The sequence below is a fragment of the Thrips palmi genome, unplaced genomic scaffold, assembly GCF_012932325.1.
Source record: "Thrips palmi isolate BJ-2018 unplaced genomic scaffold, TpBJ-2018v1 HiC_scaffold_15, whole genome shotgun sequence".
Taxonomy (NCBI): domain Eukaryota; kingdom Metazoa; phylum Arthropoda; class Insecta; order Thysanoptera; family Thripidae; genus Thrips; species Thrips palmi.
The window spans coordinates 6848793-6865346 of record NW_023144624.1 but is presented as its reverse complement, the minus strand read 5'-3'; the positions used below and the strand labels follow the sequence as shown (position 1 = coordinate 6865346).

The 16554-nt window shown below is 65.5% G+C and overlaps 2 protein-coding genes across 2 annotated transcripts in view; both read left to right on the top strand.

Moving 5' to 3' along the window:
- Positions 1-16554, top strand: part of LOC117641100 (spondin-2-like) — a 468689-nt gene that overhangs the window by 116036 nt on the left and 336099 nt on the right. The gene's annotated exons all lie outside the window — the stretch shown is intronic.
- LOC117641099 (netrin receptor UNC5C) overlaps positions 1-16554 on the top strand; it is a 119129-nt gene that overhangs the window by 57247 nt on the left and 45328 nt on the right. The window contains exon 2 of the mRNA XM_034378208.1: positions 6361-6519. Coding sequence (XP_034234099.1) covers positions 6414-6519 — 106 coding nt within the window. The 5' untranslated portion in view covers positions 6361-6413. The remainder of the gene's footprint in view (positions 1-6360; positions 6520-16554) is intronic.

The following is a 16554-nucleotide window of genomic DNA, read 5'->3' as shown; positions in this document are numbered from 1 at the left end:
GGGCTCGCGTCGAGACGCCGCCGAGCTAAGTGGCTCCTAGGAACCGGGAAAGAAAAAGGCCCGCCTGTCTGCCTGACTGTCTGTCTGTCTGCCTGACTGTCTGTCTGCCTGACTGTCTGTCGGAGCGCCCCGTCGTCGTATCGGGGGGGCCGTCACTGCTTGCGCCCCACGGACACCACAATGACCTTCGCAAATGTGATCTCACTGACAGACAGACAGACAGACAGACAGACATGCAGACAGACAGTTTGCAGCAGGAGCTAGTGCACCCACCGGCCGCGGCAGCCGAGCCGATACAACGCCCCATCTCCAATTAGTGCTGCATGCCGGTGAGGCCCGCGGCCGCGGCCAGCCCGCAGAGTCGTTTTCGTCGCTCTGTCTCCCTCGCACATGTAGGGCTGGCCCCGTGAGTGCGACAGAGACAGAGCTCGGAATCAGTGTGCTGGCGTTGCTTCAGGGGGCGGGGCGCGCCACCCGTTGTTGCGCGACTGCTTCAAATAGCTTGCAATTACCGCGCTATTTTTCCGGGGAAGACGGCGCGGGCTGCGCTGCCGGTGACGGTGTGGTTGGCCCCGGCGGCGCGGTGGACGGACGGCCACTATAGTCCGTGACAACGTTTCTGTGCAGAGACCTGGCTTGGGGCGTACAGTCACTACGCAAATGCATCTTGGTTCAGCGTGCAGGGCCCGTGCTGTGGGGAAGGAGGGTCGGCCTACCTGCCATCCCCAAAGGAGGCGGGGCGCCTAGTACCGATTTCGATTTTCGCTAGGGTTAATTGTTTAATGATTTGGAGGTCATATTCTTCATCCTCGCGCAAAGAGAAGAAAATAGATACCAATCACTTGTTTCTACGACGATTTTGAAGGACGTAGTTGCCCGTTAAACAAGGTGTTCAAACGAAGCATCTGCCGGCTAAAATTCGAACGGAGCGTCGTAGAAACATGATTCAAACATGCTCTTACTCTCCATTCTGTAAGGAATCCAAAAATGTTTTGCGTTTTACTCTCAAGTTGTTGGAAACTAATTTTCCTAGATTTATGCTAATTAGTCTCGGCTCGTCTTCCGAGAAGGTCCAGGACCAGACAGCGCGACCGTCACCAGGCGGCCCCGCCCCCACCCTGCGTGTCGCCGAGGCAAAAATGCTGTGGACTGTACCGACTGTACAAAAGTAGAGCAGACCATGTGTCCCTTCCCTTCAGGACACATGTGTATGCCCAAGGTGCCGATTTTTGACTGTAAGTGTACGGCCCGAGCCAGGTCTCTGCACAGAAACGTTGTCACGGACTATAGAAGTGCGGCGCTGGTGCACTGATGGTCGCGCGGTCCACTGGCTTTCGGCATCATTATGCCGGGGACAACTAACTAGCCGGCGATCGCGGCCCGGACAGACTCACTCTGGACGGAGGCGCGCCGGACGGCCGGACGGAGCCACCGAACCGCAGGGAGTGCGCTGTCTCTCTCGCACTCGCGGGGCGCCCCGTAGGGCCGCAGGCGTGCGAGAGAGACAGACCAGCCCGGGCGAGTGGAGTGACTCTGGCGGCCGCAAGGCGGTAAGGCGAGCCGGGCGGCTGGAGCGACTGGAGCGACTGGAGCGTGCGCGCTTGCTGACCGCAGGGCCGCAGGGGCAGGGGCACTAGTCCAGCTACCTGTCGGCCCGTCGCCGCGTCCCCGAGTCCCCGCGTCGCCGGACAGATATAATATTCGCAACGCAACCCGGCCGCTGCATCCAACGGACCAGCCTCCAGTGGCGTAGCGGGCGTCTGCTGGAGCCTCCAGTTCTCCAGTGGCGTAGCTGGCGAAGCTGCTGCTGGAGACTCCAGTTCTCCAGTGGCGTAGCTGGCGAAGCTGCTGCTGGAGCCTCCAGTTCTCCAGTGGCGTAGCTGCGGCGAAGCTGCTGCTGGAGCCTCCAGTTCTCTAGTGGCGAGGCTGGGCCGGCCGATGACAGGCTAGTTAGGCAGCCCGGCGAGATATCGATCTGCGGGTCGGCCGGTTAGTTGACGCATGAGGCCTAATAACAGAGTGCGCCTCGTCGAAGTGACCCTTGGTACGCCGCGGCCACGCCGCCACGCCACTGTACGCCCACGACGCGCCGGCCGCGCCGCGCCACCAGAAGAGCGTTGAACCAATTAGCGTAATCAGTTTGGGCAGCAATGCCGTCCGTCACGTCACGGCGCTAGATTGGGACGGCATCGCCGTTTTGTTTGCATTTGCATTGGCGTCGCTGCTCGCTCCTCTGCGCGGCTTGCTGCGGTCGGCTCTTGAACCCGCCCCGCCCCGCCCCGCCCCGCCCCGCCCCGCCCCGCCCCGCCCCGCCCCGCCCCGCCTTGGCCCTACGGCCCTGCACCTGACCCGGCCCGGGCCCGCAACTTGTCCCTTGGTGCGGTGCCGAGCGGGGTACCTCGCGGTTTGGCTGGGCTGCGGTCTGGTCTCCGAGTGCCGCGACGACGACGACGACGACCCCGGAGAGGAGTCCCTCGGAAGCCGCGAAGCCGCACACCGCTAGGACCATCGAGCTTGGAGCGCCGACAGTGTCGTGACTGGCGTTCCCATGAGCAGGCGCTGCTTGCTTGACCGCAGCATCCATTTCGAAAAGTGCCGCTCCTGTCTCTCTCGCACTCATTGGCCGTGCCGCTCGGGCGCGAGAGAAAGAGAGAGAGAGAGTCCGCTGTGCATCACTAACGAGTGTGAAGCGATATGACAGTCCATGATTACGAAGGGTGTGTCCGCTGTCCGCCGGGTGGGTGGTCGCGTCCCCGAGGGCGGCGCGGCTCGGCGCGGCGCAGGACCGCCAGGACGGCGTCAACGGGAGGTTCTCACGGTTGGCGCCTCCCCGCCGCGCCCTTTTTGGACTGACGAGAAGGGCTGGCTGCTGTCAAGGGCGAAGGGCCTCGAAGGACCCCGGGGCAGGCAGGCAATGGAGGGTCCTGGAGGGTCCTGGGAAGGGAAAGGGAATCTGCCTCCTGTTCCACAAGATTAGCGCGTGCCGGCTTCGCTTTTCGCTTTTCGAACCCACGACGCCTTCTTGCTTCTCTTCCCGCTGTCGATCTGGGAGGCGCGCTGGTGTGAGCGCAACCAACTCGTCCAGTTTAGAGCTATGGACGCCTTTTCGGGGACTTACCACCGTGCGGGGGCGGGGGTGCAGTTCGTGTGAGCGGAGTGCGCCGCGGCGCTTTTGTCGCCTTTTGACAGGCCTATCCGGCGTGGTGGCCGTAACTCTCACACGCTCTCTCTCTCTCTCTCGCTCTCTCTCGCACGCACAGACACACAGGGCGTTTTGTTGTCGAGTGCATGGCCATCGTCGTATCGCTTCGGGCGCGGCTGTCTGTGTGTGTGTGGTAGTGTATGTCTGTGTGCAATGGTCCCGCACTTCTAATGCGCATTCGCGGGACAGTGGTGCGGGGGTGGGGTTGTGAAACAGTGTCGCCGTGTGAACTTTGCACACACACGCACACACAGACACACAGACACACTCGCAGTGCCAGTGCCGCGGTCGTCTCGGCCGCACCGCGCGGGTTAAGTATTTCCGGTGCGCGCTTTGACCGCGCCACCGTAAAGCGGGAACGCGCTTTCGGCTCTCAGAAAGCTGGTGCACTTGTCCCTTGCTTTGCCCCGCTCTGCCGCCGCCGCCGCGCCGCCGGGTCGCTCTAATTTATTCATAGATCGCCATGACAAAACTATCTCAAATAAGAGGCAGATAACCCTCAACGGCCGGGTCGGCTTTATGCTTTATCCTGGTGCCTTATCGTGTCACTCATTCACAAGCGCGCGCGCGCACACACACACACACACACACACACACACACACACGCGCACCTGGCGTCGCATCCCTTATTCGGCGGCTCGTGTGCTGCGTCAACTAACTCTGTAATCTGAAAATCCGTTTTTTTTCTCTTCTTGTTTTTGTTTTTCTCGCTCCCCGTTTCGTTTCGTGGGTCCCTCTGCTCTCGTCAGTCAGGGCCTCGGCAGTCCTTGATGGAGTGTCGGCGTGTCGCTGATCCACATCCCCCCCCCCCCCTCCGCGTCGCGGCCTCCCCCGTGCAGTGCCCTGCCCGTGCTGGACGCGGCGACGCAGCGGGCGGGGTGAAAACCGGTACAGCCGGTCCAACCCCTTCCTCCTCCTCGTCCTCCTCTTCGTCCTCCGCGGCCCCGAGCCTGGCGGTGCGGTGTGGCGTGGCTGGCGGGGGTGAGAGAGACGCGACGTCCCGGCGTCCCGGTGATGATGATTCAATTGCGTCACGGGCCGAGTGTGTGTGTGTGTGTGCGTTGGAGAGGGAAAGAGAGAGGAGGGGGTTGAGGTATCTGCTTATTGGCGGTGCTGTCGAGTTGCAGGGAAGCCCAGGACGCCGCCGGCCATCCTGCTGCGCCACGCGGCGGCGGCGAAATATCAAAAGCATTTACGTACCGCTTTTTCTCCCCAGCTGCTGCTTCTTGTTTTCTCGTTGTTCTTGCTTTCCTTGTCGTCGTTGCCGTGCCGCGTGCCGCCACCGCGTGCAGCTCGTGCAGCAGCAGCAGGGCTTTTGGGAAAAGTTGTTTTCTGCGCCGGTGGCTTACAGTGTGGCGCCCCTTCGGGAGCACGGCGAGGAGGACGCCGGCTGGGCGGTGGCACACTGCGTGGCACCCGGTGGCGGCGGTCCCACGGCGCGGGCGGCACCCAGCGTCGCAGCATCCGGGGGCAGCCACGGCAGGGTGTTTGACGGCGACCTCATCCCAGCGGCCCAGCCACTACTCGCTGCGCCCCGCCACCGCGGTCTTAGATGTGACCTCGAGATAGAGGACGCCGTCCCTCCGATATGCAAAGCGGGGAAGGGTAGGGCTGCACCAGCCGGCCAGTCGGCGAAAGGCGGGGCGGGGCGGGGCGGGGCGGGGCGGGGCGGGGCGGGGCGGGGCCGAAGGGGTTCGTTATCTGATTGTGTAGCGGCGGTGAGAACTGTCTCACCTCCCGGACAAAGTGCGGGGCGTCTTGCGGTGAGGGCGAAGCAAGGGGAGGGGTGGCGGGGAGGCCCGGCGTCGCGACGCTGTACTCCGTTTGCTGTGTTTACCTTGGCCTCCGGGCACTGACGACGCCGACGCCTCCGCGCCGCCGCGGCGGCAGTTCGTTCCGTTCGCCTCGTTGGCGCCCTGTCGCCCCCCTCAGTGGTTCGCGAACCGCGAGGCACCGCCAAAAAACAGCAACACGCGGTGGCGGTTGCAACGAAATGTCGCACTTACTACCTGCAGCGAGGGCGTGGTCGGATTTCACAGTGCTGTTGTTATTAGCGCTCTGGTTCGCGTCCCCGCGGCCCAGCCGCCCGGGGGGTGTCACAGTGCGCGTCACACACGTCACACACCACTGTCGCTGTGAGCGTGTGAGTGCGCGTGTGTGAGGGGGTCGCCTTTTGACAAGTCCCCGAACACAATGGGGGCGAGCGCGCGAGACAGCTTATTATAATCACGTCGACTATTCTTATTTCTCGGCCGACTGGAGTCAGCAGCGGTGCTGGCGGTGGCTGTAGCAGATTCGAGTGGAGGGTCTTGTTCTGCTGCAGCGCGCGGCGCGGCGGCCTCTTGCATTGCCGTTTGATGAAGTAGAGATGCTATGCGCAACTGCCGGACAATCCTTGCCTCCCCCTCCCCCCACTCCTTTCCGGTACTCGAGTGCACGAGGGGCGGTATTTCGAGAGGCGCCCCCCACCCTTCCCCCACCCCCACGGACTATACAGTCGGGGGCGCGCCGCCGAGGGTCATTGGCGCCCGCGCGGACAACGCGGACAAGTGTTGCGAGAGAGTTTTGGAGTTCCAGCGGTCCGCCCCGGAACAGTGCTGCCGTCGCTCTGCATGAGTCATTAGCGACACTGGAAGTGGAGTGCGCGCGCTCCAGCCGCGACAGCGGGCCGAGACGCTGGAGAGGCCTCGGACAACGACAAGGTGCACGAGAGGCCCTCTGCGGGTTAATTCCGATGTTTCGTCATTGTCCTGCCGCTGGAGAAGAAGAAAGGGAGAGGAAGGACTCTGGAGGCGCCCCGCCCCGCCCCGCCCCGCCCCGCCACCACGCCCAGCTGCTCTTGTTTTCCGGGCGCCTCCTCGCGCCGCTTTGTCACGTCAAGCCTTTTGTGGGCCTCGTCATCAGCGCCCTCTTACGGCAGCCTCTCTCTCTCTCTCTCTGCGCGCGTGTGTGTGTGTGCGTGTGCGTGTCTCGGCGCGGCCCTCTAGAACCGCCCTGGTGCTTCCGGCCCCGCAGGAAGGAGCGAGCGAGGGCCTCGACGAGTCGACGACGACGCCCTGGGCCTGGGCCCGTTTTAGGCGCCGCCTAAATTCAACATTTTCTCTTCTGAACAAGGAAAAACTTGGCTGACTTTGTTGTTTTTGTTGTTGTTGTTGCAGGCGTGTGGCCGCTATGTGGACGCCGCGGCGGTGCCGGCCGTCGCGCGCATGACATGACCCCCACGGCCATGGCCAAGGCCGTCGTCGTCGCGGTGCTGGCGGCCGCGGTCCTGTGCCAGGCGGTGCAGGCCGTGGAGGGCCCCGACCTCGACTTTGATGGTGAGTACGCTGCAAGCGCAAGGAAGGTGGCGGGAAAATTTGAAAAAGTCCGCGCGGCGCGGCCGGTATTCGAAGCCGGGGTCATGACGTCGTCGTGACCCCGCAGTGTGTGGGAATGATGGATGCGCGCGCTTTCTGCTTTGTGAAATTGAAAAGCCACGTGTCTCTCCCCCGACGGAAATCATTTTTCTATTTTATTTTTCCCTTTCTTTTCATTTAATGACTCTGGAGGAACAGCGGGCGGTGTGTGCGGGACAGCGCGCGCAGCACGCAGGTTATTGGTTCCAGCCCACACGTACAGCGGCACGGCGGCACGGCGGCACGGCGCCCCCGGTGCGCCCCGCGAGCCGCGAGACGGGCCCACACTGTAACTGCTTGTCCATTCAGTGCCTGGACGAGGCGAAGCGAGGCGCAGGCCCCCGGACTGGATCACACACAATGGTCGCTCCGATAGGCCGATAGCTTGTCTATCCTTTTCCCATAAAGCCCTGAATTATCGAGAGACACGTGTGTCACTGCGTGTCACTGGCGCTGCAACGGGTTCGTCGACGCGGACGTGAGAGTCGCGGCCCCCCGCGGGGTCGCCGCGGTGGCCGTCGGGGTCCCCAAGAATGCCGCCGAGCCCCCGTGGCCCCGGCCGGCCTGCGCGGTGTGACTCGTCGTCCGGAATCGAACGGGTGCCTCGGAACGGCCGTCGTCGCCCTGTTTTCCCTCGCCGAAAAACGACGGCCGACGTGGACGTGAAAGCTGCACAAATGCGAGATATTTATGCCCCGTGCCCCGCGACGGCGCGGCACGGACGGCGCGGCCCCGCGGGCGCTTTTTGGCAGTTTTATGCCCCGCCTCCGTTATCTATGTTTGGCTATAATTTAGGCGGTACAGTATTCTCCCGCATTAGGTCGGTTCGCAATAAGTCGTTTTCATGTGACGGCCCCCGCTTACGCACGGGGGTTTATGGCCCGGCGAGCTCGACCCTCGGGGATGATTGACAGGGGTCCTCCGTGCCGCCAGGTCAAAAACGCGCGAACCCGGGCGCTGACGGGACCCCGAACCGCAGTGCCGACCTGGCCAGGTAGCGTACACCCGTAAGGCGCCGGTCGGCACTGCGTTTCGGGCCACTCCAGTGTAGGACCCAAGGGCCGGCTAATTGTTTTATGGCCTCCCCGAGCTCGGAGCACTGCCGGAGCCCGGCCTTCGCACCATGTGCTGTTCGGTTTTCGTGTTCGTTATAGTCCGAGATCCGGTCCCGAGCCGTCGACCTATTGCGGGAGAATACTGTAATAGATTTCTGAGCTTTCGGTACACGATTCCCTTCTCCTGCTCCTTCCTCGGGACGCGCAACTTACGGGCCGCGCGTATCGGGAGCGCGGCGCCGCAGCCGCCGTCGCTCTGTCTCTCTCGCTCTGATGGCGCGCCCCGTAGTGGTGCGAGAGAGACGAAGCGACGAAACACGGAATCGGACCGTTGAATACTTCAGCGCGACGCTCCGCTGGCAAAAGAAGAACGCGGCAAGGGTTCTGGATCCTGGATGCGGGATCGAGAGGCCTCCGTCTTATCGGCAGCCAAGCCGCGCCGGCGCCGACGTGCTTTTGCGCGGGAGGTGTCAACGGCGACGCGCTCGAGGAGCTCAAGGACTCCGTGTGGGCGCACGGGGCGTCGTCGTCTGCATGACAGATCGCGGGCGACTGACTGACTGGCATCGAGGTGGCGGGGCGGGGCGCTGAAAAGTACGGCAGCACCTGTGTGTCGTCGTCAAGAGCGTCAAGCAGGAGCGTCGCCGGGCGTTATGAGTGGTGCTGGCAGGCGGCGAGGCGGCCGATGCCGGATTTAGCCGGGCCGGGGGTGTCCAGGTGGAAAAGTCGTGTCGTCCAAGTGGAGCACGACGCCATCATCGTGGAGAGTAAATACACCCCGGGCGCGGCGCGGCGCGGCGCGCTCTCGTGCGAGAGGGAGAGTGAGACAGAGTCTTGCCCGCAAAGTCCCTCTTGCCGAGCTAATTGAAAGGCTGATCTCCGCCACGCCCACGGCCTGCGGGGCGTGCACGCGGGGCGCGGCGCGCGGCCCCGGGGCGCTAATCCCACCACCACCACCCGGGCCGTGCCGATCGCTGGGGCCGTCAGGCACGCCGTCAGTGTCGGCGTGGCGGCCAAACCGCTAAAACCGACGGCTGGCTGTCTCGGCCCTGCCCTGCCCTGGCCTGGCCGCCCCGCCCCGCCGGACGTAAGTAAAGGCACTTGATCGATCTCCTGGCTGTCGGCCTGCGCGGCCTGCGCGGCCAGCGCGGCGTGGTGTGGCGCTTTTGCCGGGGGATTATCGGATCTGGCCGGAACTCAATACAAGCTGCCCTCTTTATTTCGATTGAGAGGGGGACTCCGAAAAGGCGGAGGCGGAGAAGTCGCGCCGTGACGACTGCGGTTCCCGTTTTTTGCGGCGTATTCTTTGCCCGGGGAAGTGCTTTGGCGTGTGCGGCGGGGGATGCGGGACACGGATGCGTATCACAGGCAGAGATAACCACTTTAGAGCAATCAGCTCTTTCTGGCCGAGGCGGGCCGAGGGTGGCGGCGGGAAGCCAGGGAAGCGAGGCAGCCCGGTGAGTGGCGCTGTTCGCACCGCTGGTGGCGCCGCTGCCGGTCCGGTAGCCGAGCCAGCCGAGCCGCGGACTGATTCCGAGGGTCGCTCTGTCTCTCTCGCACCTATACGGGACGCGCCGTGAGTGCGAGGGAGACCGAGGGACGAAAACGGCTCTCGGGATCAGTCTGCTGGTGGGTGAACACGTCGCCCGGGGGCACGCCGCCACACGCCGCCCCCGCCGCACCCTCGCCATCGCGGTGGTGCCCCGCGGCGGCCTCCGCGGCCGGGCCCGCCCGGGTCTGGCGCCGTGTCGGCCACGCGCGCCAACCGAGCCAGCCGAGCCTGCTGACTGACTAAAAGGGGGATCGTCCCGGCGCGGCAGTAAGGCAGCCTGAGCCGATGCTGCAGAATGAAGCTAATGGCCGCCCCAGTGCCGCCGTGCCCACGCCGTGCCGCCACCCCACACGTTTTCAGCCCTGCAAATTGCCAATTAAGTGTGCGTAGCCGGGCAGGCCGGGCAGGCCGGCCGGCAGACCGTCAGGCTGACGGGGAGGGTGTGGCTGAGGGGTTGACGCCCCGCCGGCCGCGCCAGCCGCGCCGTCAACGTTAAGCCCGTCGTCCGCCCGCTCTTTTGTCGTTTATCGGGGTGAAGCGAGACGACAGCGTTCCGCGCGGACCTCCCCCTCCCCCTCCCCACCCCCCGCCACTGCAGTGCCGACCCCGCGAGCTGGACGGCAGCGAAGAGTCAGAAAGCGTGTCGTGTTGACGCGGGGGGCCTCCTCGGGGTGGGGCCCCGTGTCGGGGCAGGGGGCTCCGTGGCGACCGGGCGGCCCGAGCCTTTTCATGTTCGCGATGACGACCTCCTGGGTGGCCGGCGGCCGGCGCGGGGCCTCGACAACAAGGCCCCCAGCGCCCCGCCCCGCCACGCCTCGCCACGAAACGTGTGCCCTGCCTGGTCCGGTCCTCTCCATAGAGTTCCCGCTCGAGCCTTGCCCGTCCGTCCCGGCCGTGAGCCTGTCCCCATAACTCGGCGAATTAGTTACATTTCAACAATTTAAATAGCCCGCCGCGGCCCGGGCTCGGCTCCGCGCCTTTTGTGGTCCGCCGCCGGCTGCTCGGCTCGGCGCGGCGGCGCGGCGCAGCGGGGCTCAAGTGCCTCGTCGAGCTGGGAGGCCCGGGGCTCGGCCCGGGGCCGCTGATGAACTCGACAATATTCGGCACACCGTTGCGCCCCGGACGGCCGGACGGCCCCGGAGCCAGCAGCCTGTCGGTGATTTATGGGTGGAGGCTGCTGATGGGACGTCCGGGACGTCCTTGCTGGCAGGCCGTGCCGGGCCGAGCAGACGACGACACCGTTTGCTCAGCTCAGCGGGCAGTCCCGGGCAGCGCGCCGTTATATGTTTTACGTGGATTAATCTCGTTCGTTTAGCGACTCATCGGCCGGCAGGGCGGCGGGGCGGGGCGGCGCCGGGTCAAGAGTCACGCGGACGTTTCCCGTCCCGGCTAACTCGATGACCGGCCTCGTCTTTATGGGGGGCGTGCTGCTGGCCGGGGCGGGGACGGGTTGGAGGCAGAGGCAGACTCGTCGAAAAGTTTTAATTTCATCCCGGCCGGGTAGTTGGTATTACTGGGCTGGGGCTGCGCGTAATGACAGACCCGGGGTAACGAGGGCTTATCTGCCCCGCCCGGTCAATCGCCCGGCCGTTCCTCCGCTCCATGAAGGCCTGGTAGGTACACTGGTAGCGAGTACTCTGCCCCTTTTTACGGCCTGACCTTTCGCGGTCCGCCCCTCGCACGCAGCGCGCTGCAGCAGGCGGTGCAGGCCGCGAGGCGGGACGCGGCGTCGTGCTAAAGCTGTCAGGCGTCCCAACCGCACGCAAGCATGCCGAGCGCGCGATGCAAAAATCCCAGCGGGAGGGGGGGGGGGGACTGTTCGGTCCGCATCGCTGGCTGCTGCTGCTGTGTCTGGTGGTCCGGATATTAAAAATATCGCCGGCGCGCGGGGCTGCGGCCAGGCTGGACGCTGGAGCTGCATTCCGGGAGGGAATCGCGGGGCGTCTCGGGGCGTCTCGGGGCATCGCGGGGCATCGCGGGGCATCGCGGGGCATCGCGGGGCATCGCGGGGCATCGCGGGGCATCGCGGGGCATCGCGGGGCATCGCGGGGCATCGCGGGGCATCGCGGGGCATCGCGGGGCATCGCGGGGCGTCTCGGGGCATCGCGGGGCATCGCGGGGCATCGCGGGGCATCGCGGGGCATCGCGGGGCATCGCGGGGCATCGCGGGGCATCGCGGGGCATCGCGGGGCATCGCGGGGCATCGCGGGGCATCGCGGGGCATCGCGGGGCATCGCGGGGCATCGCGGGGCATCGCGGGGCATCGCGGGGCATCGCGGGGCATCGCGGGGCATCGCGGGGCATCGCGGGGCATCGCGGGGCATCGCGGACGAGCTGGAAGTTGGGCCGAAACGCGAAGCCCAGCAGCGGCAGCGCGGCAGCCCGCGGGGCAGGGAAGAGGGAACGCCGCTCGGACAAGGCTGGCGGCCGCGACGCCCCCGTCGGCGTGTTTTGTGTCCTGGCGGTCCTGGCGGTCGTCCCGGTCGGCGGCTACGGCGGCGGCCTGCTGCGACATCTGGAGGTGCAATCAAACGGCCAGTAAAGCCCCATGTTGCGAACACACTCACCAACACACAGAGCCGCGGCTCGGCTCTCCCCGCGGTTGCGCAATCACCAATTATACGGCCGTCCAGAAATAAAATATCTGTCGACCTAGGCCGCCGGGGCCTCGGCCTGGCCTCGCCGCGGACGGCGTGTAGGTCGTGGCTTTGGTGCACGCCCTGCGCGGCCTGCACGGCCTGCACGGCGTCGGGGAGGCTAATTGTTTCCCGTATCGATTCAGCGGATAAGCGCTCCGGGCGTGGCCGCGTGGCGGCTTCGCGCTTATCGGCACGCCGCCGTCGTCGTCGACGGGGACGTGCCTTCGTCGACGGCGACCTGGTCGCGGGCCGCGGCGCGTGTCGCTGCATTTCCCCGTTCGGTGCGCCAATTACGGCCGCCAACCCGCGGCGCTATTGACCCCGCGAGCCGGACGTGAGCGGACTAGCGGACTGGGGGAGCGGAGCCAGCTGGCGGCGCCTCGCCCCGCCCCGCCCCGCCCCGCCCCGCCGCGCCACGCCGCGGTGAAGGGTTGCAGCGCGGACACCTGCACGGCGCGGCCGGCCACGCCGACGGCTTGGTTATTGTGCGCACCAGCAGGCATAATTGTGCTGACGACGACGTCGTCGTCGACGTCCTGGTCAGTGATTATGGACCAGCCGCCACCCCCTCGGGGTGCGTGCGTCGCACATGTGAGGGCTGATGGGCGGGCCGTCGGCACGTGTGTGTGCGAGAGAAAGAGAGAGAGAGAGAGAGAGAGAGAGAGAGAGAGAGAGAGAGAGAGAGAGAGAGAGAGAGAGAGAGAGAGAGAGAGAGAGAGAGAATGTGCGTGTTCGCTCATTTGCGTGCACATGCGGGGAGTGAGACGGAGAGGCGGGCCGCGCTTAATTTTTGCCTTCGTGGAAAGTGTCATCGGCCCTTTTGACGAACGTGTCGTTTCGTGTGGCCGTCAAAGGGCCCTGTGCCGCCACACTGGGCCGCGCCGCCAGAGCGCCATTTGGCGCAATTCGGGGCCGTTCGCGCAGCTGGCCTCGACGGCCTCGACGGCGACGTGCCGCCGGATGCGGCGGTACACTGTGAGCTGGCCCTCGGCAAGCGAAGCAGGGCAGCACCGAGTCCGCACCGGGACAATGCCGCGCCCGGTCTGCGTGGCGCTGGCAGCACACTGGCAGCGCTCTCCTTTCACTCTCGATACGTACATCATCGGCGGGCGTAAATCTGCCAATCACAGCCGCGGGCCGCGCGAGCCGCGCAAGGCGTCGCCGTGGCGTCGCCGCCGGACGAGGCGAGGACAGAGAGGGAGAAAGCACACTGCTGGACCAGAGGATGAATAATGAGCCGCGCTCCGACACGTCCATCTCGCGGCATACAGGACATGAGCCCCGTCCCGTTTGAGCCCCGATGGTCTGAGCCCCGACCTGAGCCCCAACCTGAGCCCGGGTTGAGCCCCGACTTGAGCCCCGACCCAAGCCCCAATTTCCAGAGCCCGGATTGAGCCCCGACCTGAGCCCCGTTTGAGCCCCATTTGAGCCCCATTTGAGCCCCACTTGAGCCCCATAGCAATAAATTATGCAAAAATGCGTGATTTCAGGTCGCGGGGCTCAAATGGGGCTCAAGTGGGGCTCAAATGGGGCTCAAACGGGGCTCAGGTCGGGGCTCAATCCGGGCTCTGGAAATTGGGGCTTGGGTCGGGGCTCAAGTCGGGGCTCAACCCGGGCTCAGGTTGGGGCTCAGGTCGGGGCTCAGACCATCGGGGCTCAAACGGGACGGGGCTCATGTCCTGTATGCCCATCTCGCACCGGGCGTGTGTGTGTGTGTGTGTGTGTGTGTGTCAGCGCGGTAAATCAGCGTTCGCTGCTTGGCGATTTGTGAGCTGCCGTGAGTGTGGTTTCGACATGGGTGCCACTGCGGTGGCTCGTGCTGGCCGTGCTGCTGGCCGTCGCTGGCATGGCGTGGGTGGTGGGACCTGCTGCGCGGCGCTGCGCGCTTCGCGGTTCGACTGCTCTGCTCGCGCGCGCCGCGCTGGCTGGGCGGCCTGGCCCCGCATGTCCCGCATGTCCCGCACTGCCGCTGCTGGTGCCACTGGTGCGCTGATTTGTTATGTCTATATTTGCCGAGCCGCGCCGTGTGGCCGCCACCGCACTGCCTGCTGCCGACCGCGCGGGTGCTGGACCGTGTGCGTGCGTGTGTGTGCGTGTGTGTGTGTGTGTGTGTGTGTGTGTGTGTGTGTGTGTGTGTGTGTGTGTGTGTGTGTGTGTGTGTGTGTGTGTGTGTGTGTGTGTGTGTGTGTGTGTGTGAGCCGCGAGAACCCATTTCGCGCTGATTCCCCGTCATTTGTTTCGGCCGCGTCTGGTTTCGAGTGCAGCCGCGTGGCGCCTTGTGTGTGTGTGTGAGTGTGCGTCGGTGTGCGTGCGTCTCGAAAGCAGGGCGTTACGGATATTGGTGCCTCTCGAGTAAAAATAGGTGGCGGTTGCGGAGCGCGCCGCAGGCTGCCGCGTCGTTTTGCGTGCGTCGGTGGAGTACAACGCGCACACTGTAAGCTGTACACGCCGTACACGCCGCAATAATTATTCGCGGTCGGTGCGTGCGTGTCGTCGGGCACGGCACGGCACGGCGCGCGCTGCCCGAGGCGTGCTCCAGCCAGCCCAGCCACCCCCTGGCGCCGCGGTGGCGGCGTGCGGCGTGCTCGCGGGGTGCTGCCTGCCTGCCGGGCTGGCGGTGGTGCAGGATAATGATTGCCGCCCCGCTCGTTTGACTCCGCGCCGTCAGTCGGCGCGTGCCGCCCTGGAGGACGTGTCCGGGACGTCGGCGTCCAGGGGCGTGTCCGCGCCATTGGGCTCGATCGACGCGCCACGCGGCCGTCATGTCCGCGAGGCGCGGCGGGGCGGGGCGGGGTGCCGGGGGAGTGGGAGGTGACAAGCACGTACCGAGAGGTCTGCAGCGGCAGGAGCAGGACGCCAGGACTATCCGCGGCGAGGCGATGGCCGTTGTGATTGTGGTGGTGGACGACGTTCGCGGTTCACTCCGCGGTCCGCGGCCCTGCCTGCCTCGGCCTGCCTCCTCCCGGTGGACGGCACGGTGCTCCATATTCCGCCCGCTTTAGCCTCGCCAAACGGCCACTCATTGTGTGCTGTACTACCCGCCGCGGTTTATGGCATCTCTCTCTCTCTCTCTCTCTCTCTCTCTCTCTCTCTCTCTCTCTCTCTCTCTCTCTCTCTCTCTCTCTCTCTCTCTCTCTCTCTCTCTCTCTCGCTCTCTCTCGCTCTCTCTCGCTCTCTCGCTTTCGTCGCCGTCCGTCCGCACCACCAGCAGCAGCGCGGGGTTGGCGGGGACACCGCTCGGCCCACGCGGCCCCCGTGTGTGCCTCTGTGTGCGTGCGAGCGAGTGTTGTTATAATGCAGGTGCAGCGCGGCACTGCGCGTGGGTCGCCTCGCGGAGGGGGGCGTAACGGCGAATATAAAGGGCGGAGCGTCGCTCTCGTTCGCTAAATACACTGTTACCCAGAGACAGCGCGGCGGCGCGGCGGGTCAGGAGGATGTATAAATTGGCGCCGCGCCTCGGCCGCGTCGGCCGCCCTGTCGCGAATTACCCGCCAGTGTGTCCGACCGAATCGCAACGGAGACTCGGCCTGCTCATCGCGCGCTGCGGTGCGCGGTCGTCGTTTTGGCCGCCCCGCTGGACACGCCGACACGCCGCCCGCTAATGGCCCGGTAATGAGGCGGTAATTGGTCTCCGCAAATCGCAATTGGGAGCAGCGGCGTGTGCATGTGTGTGTGTGTGTGTGTGTGTGTGTCGCGCTCACCTTGCTGCTTATTGATATCCCACACGCGTGCCGGGCTGGGCGGCGGCGGTGCCCCGTGCCCCTGGTGGCGTGGGGCGGCGGGGGGGTCTTTGAGGCGGCGCGGCGCGGCACGGCGCGCACTCGCTCGCGCGCACATCGCGGTGCTGCGACAATTAATTAGCCACTTGAAGTTGTCAGGCGACATCAGTGTAGTGGGGAGTGTACGGAGCCTTACAGTGTAGCGCGCGCGGAGGGCGCGCGGCTGATTGGCTCCGCTGTTTGACGTCTTACTGGGCGCGTCGTGCAAGTAGTGCACACACACACACGCACACAGTGCACTGGGATGCGGGCGCCGCTCACATTATTTTTACCCCCTCGGCCGAAAGGGCTGGCTGGCTGGCGTGGTGGATCACTTACTCTGCTGGTATTGGCCTGGGCGGGGCGCAGGCTGGCTGGCTGGCTGGCCCCTGGGTAGCTCCACGGAAATTGGGAGTAACGCAACACGGTTGTGTCGTCCCTGTGTGTGTGAGAGAGAGAGTGAGGAAGGACAGGGGACACGGCGGCCTGGGGTAAAGCAAGAGGGATGCCGGGTTGGTCGGACAGCGAGTCCCGGACACCGCGTGGCCCTCGGGGACGCCTGGCCGCCGCTGGCCGGCTTGGTGGCGAAATACTGCCCCGCGCTGCACTGCAATGGACGGCCCCGCCGGCTCTCGGGGTGGCCGTCGACGCGGCGCCGTCGCGGCCGCCGACGTCTGGCGCTAACCGGAGTTGATATCTCGGCGTGCAGGCCCTGCAGGCCCTGCAGGCGTTGTGCGTTGTAGTGTAGACCGGCCCGGCCGGCGTGTTACGACGTCCCCGATCAGATCGGATGACTCGGGGAGGAAGCGGCAAGGGCCAGGCGTGGCCAGGCAGGGCGCGCCCTCCGCCCTCTAGCCCTCCACGACGTCCTACTGGCTTATTCACAAGGCCCAGATGTTCTCGCCCGCGCCGCCCTCGCCGCCCGCGCCCCTTTCCCTCTGGCCGTTCACATT